Below are 8324 nucleotides of genomic sequence, written 5' to 3'. Positions count from 1 at the left end.
TTCAACAGACACACACACACACGCACACACAAACACACACACACACACACACACACACAGTTAGACAGGAAGGGTTAGACAGGTACTAGTATAAATCAATTACTATCCTATAGTCACTATTACCTCTTATCATGATATATAGATCCATGCAGTTATTACTGACCATTATCATATGTTTATGATTATACACTGTTCTATAGTCACTTTGATATACTGTTATATGCTGTTACTCATTATGTTTATCATGATATACTGTTCTATACTGTTATTCATTATATCATATACTGTTCTATGCTGTTACTCATTATCATGATATGCTGTTCTAAACAATTACTCATTATCATCGTATAGTGTGCTGTTACTCATTATCATGATATATTTTTTACTAATTATCATGATATACTGTTCTAAACGATTACTCATTACCATGATATACTGTTCTATACTGTTATTTATTATCATGTATATCATTATATACACACAAACACACACCAACTAACCCAGTACCTTGACCACAAACACACACCAACCAACCCAGTACCTTGACCACAAACACACACCACCTAACCCACCAATATGACCACAAACACACACCAACTAACCCACCACCATTCAGTTTGTGTTCTGAAGAGGCGTCCAATAGAACGGCTGCTTTAGGTTACTTTAAACGTGTAGGCCGTTGGGTGAGTGTGTTTGAAATTGATTATGAAGTATCCACATGGTGTGTTTCTATTGTTTTACCGAGATCAAATATAAATGTGAGCATTTCAACTTGATTAATGTAACATCATGTTTAAAATAAAGGTGCATAACGTGACAATATCAAAGACACATCTCTTCGAAATGTTTGATTCACCAATTCCTAATATAAGTCCTAAGTTAAGGCCTAATATGAGGCCTAATATAAGGTCCATAAGCAGCTATTATAAAAGATGAAGAAGTGGTTAAAACACTCTTCATTTCGACTTGGTACCGGTTGAACTGGGTCGCAATGGTTTGTCAATTTCTAAAACTATTAGTTGGTAGTGGTGACCTAAGCCCCTGTCTAGTAGAACAGACCATGGCACCCCTCTCTCCACCACTAGTGGGCGACATTGAGGCGGAATTTGCAATTTGCAGGGTACTGTGTAAACATTGTCAACAGTCTGAGTCAGGATGACAGGATTATCACCTCAGCGAGCTTTGACCTTTATTACAATCGATACCTTTGAACAGCCAAGATAGTTGAGGGTTGTTCGCCAACCATAACATTCCCTAGACCGCCTGGACTAAAGACAAGCAGACAGACAGGGAGTACTGCTCACCTACATATCACCATAGCAACCACGAGCTGTTAATTGGAGCCTGGAGCTCCAATCATTCATCCCTTTCATCTTTTGCCCACACACACACACACACACCACACACACACACACACGCAAACGCACACACACACACACACACACACACACACACACACACACACACACACACACACACACACACACACCACACACACACACGCAAACGCACACACACACACACGCAAACGCACACACACACACACACACGCATGTACGCACGCACGCACACACACACACACACATTCATACATTTACACACACACACACACACACACTCAGGTTTCATTATCATTCATATCAGTCAATCATCTATTGTGTATGGTGTGTATTGCACATCTATGTATTATATGAATGTGTATGATATGAGTATGATGTGTGTGTTTTGTGTACTATATGTGTGTATAATGTGTGTTTATCATTTACTGTGTGTGTGTTTATATGTATGCTAAGGTTGTGTGTATATGTGTGCTCAGGGTGTGTGTTTGTATATGTGTGCTCAGGGTGTATGTGTGTGTGTGTGTGTGTGTGTGTGTGTGTGTGTGCATGTGTGCTCAGGGTGGGTGTATGTGTGCATGTGTGCTCAGGGTGTGTGTGTGTGTGCGTGTGTGTGTGTGTGTGTGTGTGAGTATGTTATCTCAGGGTGGGAGTGTTTGTGTGTGTGTATGTGTGTGTGCGTGTGTGTGTGTGTGTGTGTGTTTGTGTGTGTATACTAGGTATATGTGTGATTAGGGTGTGTGTGTGTGTATATGGGTCTCAGGGTGTGTGTGTGTGTGTGTGTGTGTGTGTGTATGTGTGCCTAGTGTGCTTAGTGTGTGTGTGTTAGTGCCCTTGACAGCGTGGAGGTCGTCTGGCCTCCAGCTGGGGCCCAGGGAGGATGACTCGACACCCTCTCTCTGTGACTCATCCTCTAGCGGCTGCGTCATATTCCGTATGTTCATGTGGACTGGATCTCCGGAGGTCATGTTACCAGTATGAAGTCAGATCATGATGTAACACGATGTCAGGACTGTAGAGTTGAACATCCTTTAGTCAAATCCAAGGAGGAAGACGGTTCACCTGCGCCCCCTGCTGGTCCAGCTGAGGTCTGGGTATCCAGTCTATAGTAGACTGGATCTACCCTACCTCCAGGTAGAGGTAGCCTATAGTAGACTGGATCTATCCTACCTCCAGGTACTGAGGTAGGCTATAGTAGACTAGATCTACCCTACCTCCAGGTAGAGGTAGGCTATAGTAGACTGGATCTATCCTACCTCCAGGTACTGAGGTAGGCTATAGTAGACTGGATCTATCCTACCTCCAGGTACTGAGGTAGGCTATAGTAGACTAGATCTACCCTACCTCCAGGTAGAGGTAGGCTATAGTAGACTGGATCTATCCTACCTCCAGGTACTGAGGTAGGCTATAGTAGACTGGATCTATCCTACCTCCAGGTACTGAGGTAGGCTATAGTAGACTGGATCTATCCTACCTCCAGGTAGAGGTAGGCTATAGTAGACTGGATCTGTCCTACCTCTAGGTAGAGGTAGGCTATAGTAGACTGGATCTATCCTACCTCCAGGTAGAGGTAGGCTATAGTAGACTGGATCTATCCTACCTCTAGGTACTGAGGTAGGCTATAGTAGACTGGATCTATCCTACCTCCAGGTAGAGGTAGGCTATAGTAGACTGAATCTGTCCTACCTCTAGGTACTGAGGTAGGCTATAGTAGACTGGATCTACCCTACCTCCAGGTAGAGGTAGGCTATAGTAGACTGGATCTATCCTACCTCCAGGTACTGAGGTAGGCTATAGTAGACTGGATCTACCCTACCTCCAGGTAGAGGTAGGCTATAGTAGACTGGATCTATCCTACCTCCAGGTACTGAGGTAGGCTATAGTAGACTGGATCTATCCTACCTCTAGGTACTGAGGTAGGCTATAGTAGACTGGATCTATCCTACCTCCAGGTAGAGGTAGGCTATAGTAGACTGGATCTATCCTACCTCTAGGTACTGAGGTAGGCTATAGTAGACTGGATCTATCATACCTCCAGGTAGAGGTAGGCTATAGTAGACTGGATCTATCCTACCTCCAGGTACTGAGGTAGGCTATAGTAGACTGGATCGATCCTACCTCCAGGTAGAGGTAGGCTATAGTAGACTGGATCTATCCTACCTCTAGGTACTGAGGTAGGCTATAGTAGACTGGATCTATCCTACCTCCAGGTAGCGGTAGGCTATAGTAGACTGGATCTATCCTACCTCCAGGTACTGAGGTAGGCTATAGTAGACTGGATCTATCATACCTCCAGGTAGAGGTAGGCTATAGTAGACTGGATCTATCCTACCTCTAGGTACTGAGGTAGGCTATAGTAGACTGGATCTATCCTACCTCCAGGTAGAGGTAGGCTATAGTAGACTGGATCTATCCTACCTCCAGGTAGAGGTAGGCTATACTAAGCAGACCAAGTCATTATTACTTGGACCCATTCTAGTTTATTTGTTAAGTCGTTCCCTTCCCATTTTTGATTCTATGCACTTCTTGTTGAACCGTTTTATAGCCCTATAGTCTGCGTCGGCACGTTGGTCCATCTGTTTAGAAAGGTGTTGCGTAAATAAAGACAAACATCCTTGTGAGATCGTTTTTATTGCCAGGATTATGTACACATATGAAACCTAGCAACAATACAGTGATACATACATACATATAAACACAGCCGTGTAGCGGTACAGTGCTCAACAATTGACCGTTTGAAATAATAAATACAAGAAGACGAAAACAGCGAGGCTACAGAACAAGCCATCACGCCTGGTTGCCGCGGCAACGCCAGGGGGAGGCTCTGATGTCACAAGGTCGCGACCCCTAGTGCCTCGGTCAGCCCACATACTGAACATCAGATTGAGTCAGCAGCATTGTAGCACATTAGCTACATCCTATCCTATGCTCTACATCCATAGAACAGAGTGAATACTTGACTGTGATTTTAGCAGTGTGTTAGTGGCTGTACGTCTTTCCTCCGTAATGTGGAGCAGTGTGTGGTTGTGATTATGTCGTATTTCAGTTGTTTCGCTGAAGCCGTCAATCAGACAGTGACCTCCTGTATTCTGAGGAGGACTGCAGCCGCCAACTTTCTGTACGCCTCCGCCTGCAGACACACACCAGAAGGACGGGTTAAAGATCTACGTCCTAGAAAGAAGACATTTCTTTGACAGTCATGTTATGCACCTTCATTTAAAACATGATGTTACATTAATAGAGAAAGGAACAAATAAATGCATTTAGGTGCGTTAAAGGGCTCACAATTATTTGTTTTGATCTCAGTAAAGGACAAGGCAGTAGAAGAGAGTAGAAGACAGACAGTAGAAGACAAACAGTGGAGAACACAAGAGGCACGGGAGAAGACAGGCTGCAGAAGACGGTAGAGAGCCAGTAGAAGACACTAGTAGACACACAGTAGAGGACAGAAAGTGGAAGACGGTAGAGAGCCAGTAGAAGACACTAGTAGACACACAGTAGAGGACAGACAGCAGAAGACAATAGAGAACCAGTAGAAGACACTATACACAGTAGAAGACAATGGAACTCAGCATAAGGGGGTTGTGACCTCAGGGCTGTCAGGTGACGATATGACCACTGGCTGACCCCGGTCTGACATCTCTCTGATGTTGAGGTGAAGAGGGATGTCACCTGGTGCAGATCAGCACAGAGAGACCATCACAATGAGACCAGCACAGAGAGACCAGAACACAGAGACCAGATCACAGAGACCATCACAGACAGTCAGACAGACAGACAGACAGTCTTGTTTATACTGATCATATATTTGAATGGCCCTGGTGATGGGGTCACATGACTGACCCAGGAAGTGGACTCCCAGGGTGTCTGCTAGCTGCCTGGCGCCGTCGGACCCGAAGATGTGTGTCTGATGCTGGCAGTTTGGACACTGAAACACACTCATGTTCTGGACCAGACCCAGGACCTACAGGACACACGGAACCACACCATTAGAACCACACGCGCACACACACACACACACACACACACACACACACACACACACACACAGAACTACTAACAGATGTATTGTATATGTCTATGACTAGATACACATGAAAACATATGTATTATGTCTATTATGTCTATCACTAGTAATGTATAATAGCAGATGTATTGATTATGTGTATCACTAGTAATGTATAATAGCAGATGTATTCATTATGTCTATCACTAGTAATGTATAAGAGCAGATGTATTGATTACCGGGACGTGGACCTTCTTAAACATCTCTGCCCCTCTGCGTGCGTCCAGCAGAGCGATGTCTTGAGGTGTGGAGACGATCACCGCCCCTAAAACACACACACTTCCCTTAGTGTGTGAGTGAGAGTCTGTTTGTCTGTGTGAGTGAGTGAGTTTCATATATGTGTGTGTAAGTGAGTGAGTGAGTTAGTGAGTGTGGGGGTTAGTGAGTGTCTGTATGTCTGTGTGAGTGACTTTGTGAGTGAGTGAGTGAGTGATTGTCTATATGTCAGTGTGAGTGAGTGAGTGAGCGAGTGAGTGTCTGTATGTTTGTGTGAGTTAGCAGGTGAGTGTTTATATGTCTGTGTCAGTGACTGAGTGTCTATGTGAGTGGGTGAGTGAGTGAGTGAGTGAGTGAGTGCTATATGCCTGTGTGAGTGAGTGAGTGAGTGACTGAGTGACTGAGTGACTGAGTGAGTGAGTGTTACCCGTGACAGGGACGTTCTGAGAGATGGACAGCTGGACGTCGCCGGTCCCAGGGGGCATGTCCACCACCAGGTAGTCTAGAGACCCCCACTCCACCTGCACACCGGGACACGGGGCTCGTTAAGAGGGCGAGGTCAGGAGTTCATCAGGAGGTCAACAGGTCATTAAGAGGTCGTCAGGTCATAAGGAGGTACCTGCCGGAGCAGCTTCTCCAGCGCTGACATCACCATCAGACCCCTCCACACGATGGGGGCCTCCTCGTCCACCAGGAAGCCCATGGACATACTGGGAGAGAGAGAGACACGTGAGCACACTGGGGGAGAGAGAGACATGTGAGCATACTGGGGGAGAGAGAGAGACACGTGAGTACACTGAGGGAGAGAGACACGTGAGAACACTGGGAGAGAGAGAGAGAGACACGTGAGCATACTGGGAGAGAGAGAGAGACACGTGAGCACACTGGGGGAGAGAGACACGTGAGCACACTGGGAGAGAGAGAGACACGTGAGCACACTGGGAGAGAGAGACACGTGAGCACACTGGGAGAGAGAGAGTACAAGAGAGAACCGGAGAGAACGATAGAACAAGAGAGAGAACGAGAGAGAGAAACAAGAGAGAGAGAGAAACACGTGAGCACACTGGGAGAGAGAGACACGTGAGCACACTGGGAGAGAGAGACGCGTGAGCACACTGGGAGAGAGAGTACAAGGGAGAACCAGAGAGAACAATAGAATGAGAGAGAGAAGGAGAGAGAGAGAATGAGAGAGAACCAGAGAGAGAGATGAGTGTACTGGGAGAGAGAGAGAGAAGATGAGTTTACTGGGAGAGAGAGATGTGAGTATACTGGGAGAGAGAGGAGAGTATACTGGGAGAGAGAAAAAGCGATGTGAACATACTGAAAGAGAGATGCCATGTGAACAAACATGCTTGATTGGTCAAATTCATCTGAGAAACTCACCAGGGAAGTCCGTAGTTGGTGAGAGGGATCATCCGATTGGCTGACAGGAAAGGAGAGGGAGGTAAGATTGATCTGTGTCCTTACAGTTCAACCTCCTTGGTGTTGGTTTGGAGTTTGCAGTTATGCAAACTGATTTGTTGTTAACAGGTTTATATGTAACATGATGAAAGAGTGGTTTAGGTGATATGTGTGAGCTGGTTAGGGTGTAAACTAGTTTGAGTGTGAACTGGTTTGAGTGTAGACGGTCTTTAGTACTTTCTGTGAGTTCAGGATTCCCCTTCAAGTTCATCAGCTTTGGGACCGAGGGACCGTGGATATCAGCATCCAACAAACCTACTGTCTTAGACTGAGAAAGAGAGAGAGATCATGGTAGTGTATAAGAGTTCACTAGTGAAGGGATCATGGAAGTGAATAAGAGTTCACTAGTGAAGGGAGTGTTTGTTGGAGTCATTCTGTGTGGATCCTTACCGGGTCGATGGCCATCAGTCCCAGTGCCAGGTTCACTGACAACAGGGAATTAAACATCAAAGGCAAATCCAGCTAATCTTTAACAGAAATACTGTTATTAACTGTCTCTCTCTCTCAATCCACACACACACACACACACACACACACACACACACACACACACACACACACACACACACACACACACACAGAAACATTGGTACCTGCGGTGGTAGACTTGCCAACGCCCCCCTTCCCAGAGGCCACCACCACCACCTGGCCGACCCCGGGGATGGGCTTCTGTTTGGGGAGACCCCGGGCCATGATCTCCCGCTGTCTTTCCTGTAGGCTGCTGGGTCCGGAGCTCTGTCCAGAAGGTACACCACCTCACTACTGGGACCAGACCTCTTCAATTCACTAGTGCATATAATACTGTACTCTGTATTACACAAGGCATGTATCATCAAGGTACACCACCTCACTACTGGTACCAAACCTGTCGGCCCCACTTGGTAACATATACATATATACACACAACTATATACTATATTCTATAGTATACTATTACCCTAGGACCAAGTTATGATTAAGTTAGGATATGTCACGTCCACATTACGAGGTGGAATCAAGCTGTTGAGCCTGAGACAGGTCATTTAAGTGCCTTACCTTCCACCGAGATGAATACACGCAGCACAGCGGGACATGTTGTCCTGGTTTTGTTAGAATTAAGGAGAGTAAAGAGAGTCTCCTGCCGGCCCAGTGCGCCGCCATGTTGCCGTGTTGTTGTGGACTAGTGTGGCGCACATCCTGGCTGCGCAAGCAGACGCAGCACATTGTTTGCGTTGAAACAAAATTATTAACTAATGCATTATTAA

At 45.9% G+C, this 8324-nt stretch overlaps 1 protein-coding gene across 1 annotated transcript; it reads right to left on the bottom strand.

The window, feature by feature from the left end:
• Nucleotides 1-4041: 4041 nt before the first annotated feature.
• Nucleotides 4042-8221, bottom strand: nubpl (nucleotide binding protein-like). The gene is made up of 11 exons (XM_079752089.1): nucleotides 8116-8221; nucleotides 7674-7815; nucleotides 7471-7505; nucleotides 7258-7348; nucleotides 7003-7042; nucleotides 6239-6329; nucleotides 6047-6140; nucleotides 5583-5668; nucleotides 5181-5301; nucleotides 4927-5009; nucleotides 4042-4467 (listed from the first exon to the last, which is right to left on the bottom strand). Exons 1-11 carry the CDS (start codon nucleotides 8218-8220, stop codon nucleotides 4405-4407), a joined length of 951 nt encoding a protein of 316 aa, XP_079608215.1. The 5' UTR covers nucleotide 8221; the 3' UTR covers nucleotides 4042-4404.
• Nucleotides 8222-8324: the final 103 nt, after the last annotated feature.

Source organism: Pollachius pollachius (genome assembly GCF_949987615.1).
Source record: "Pollachius pollachius genome assembly, chromosome: 15".
NCBI lineage: Eukaryota > Metazoa > Chordata > Actinopteri > Gadiformes > Gadidae > Pollachius > Pollachius pollachius.
Note: the sequence above shows the minus strand (reverse complement) of the source record. Positions and strands in the feature narration are given on the sequence as shown.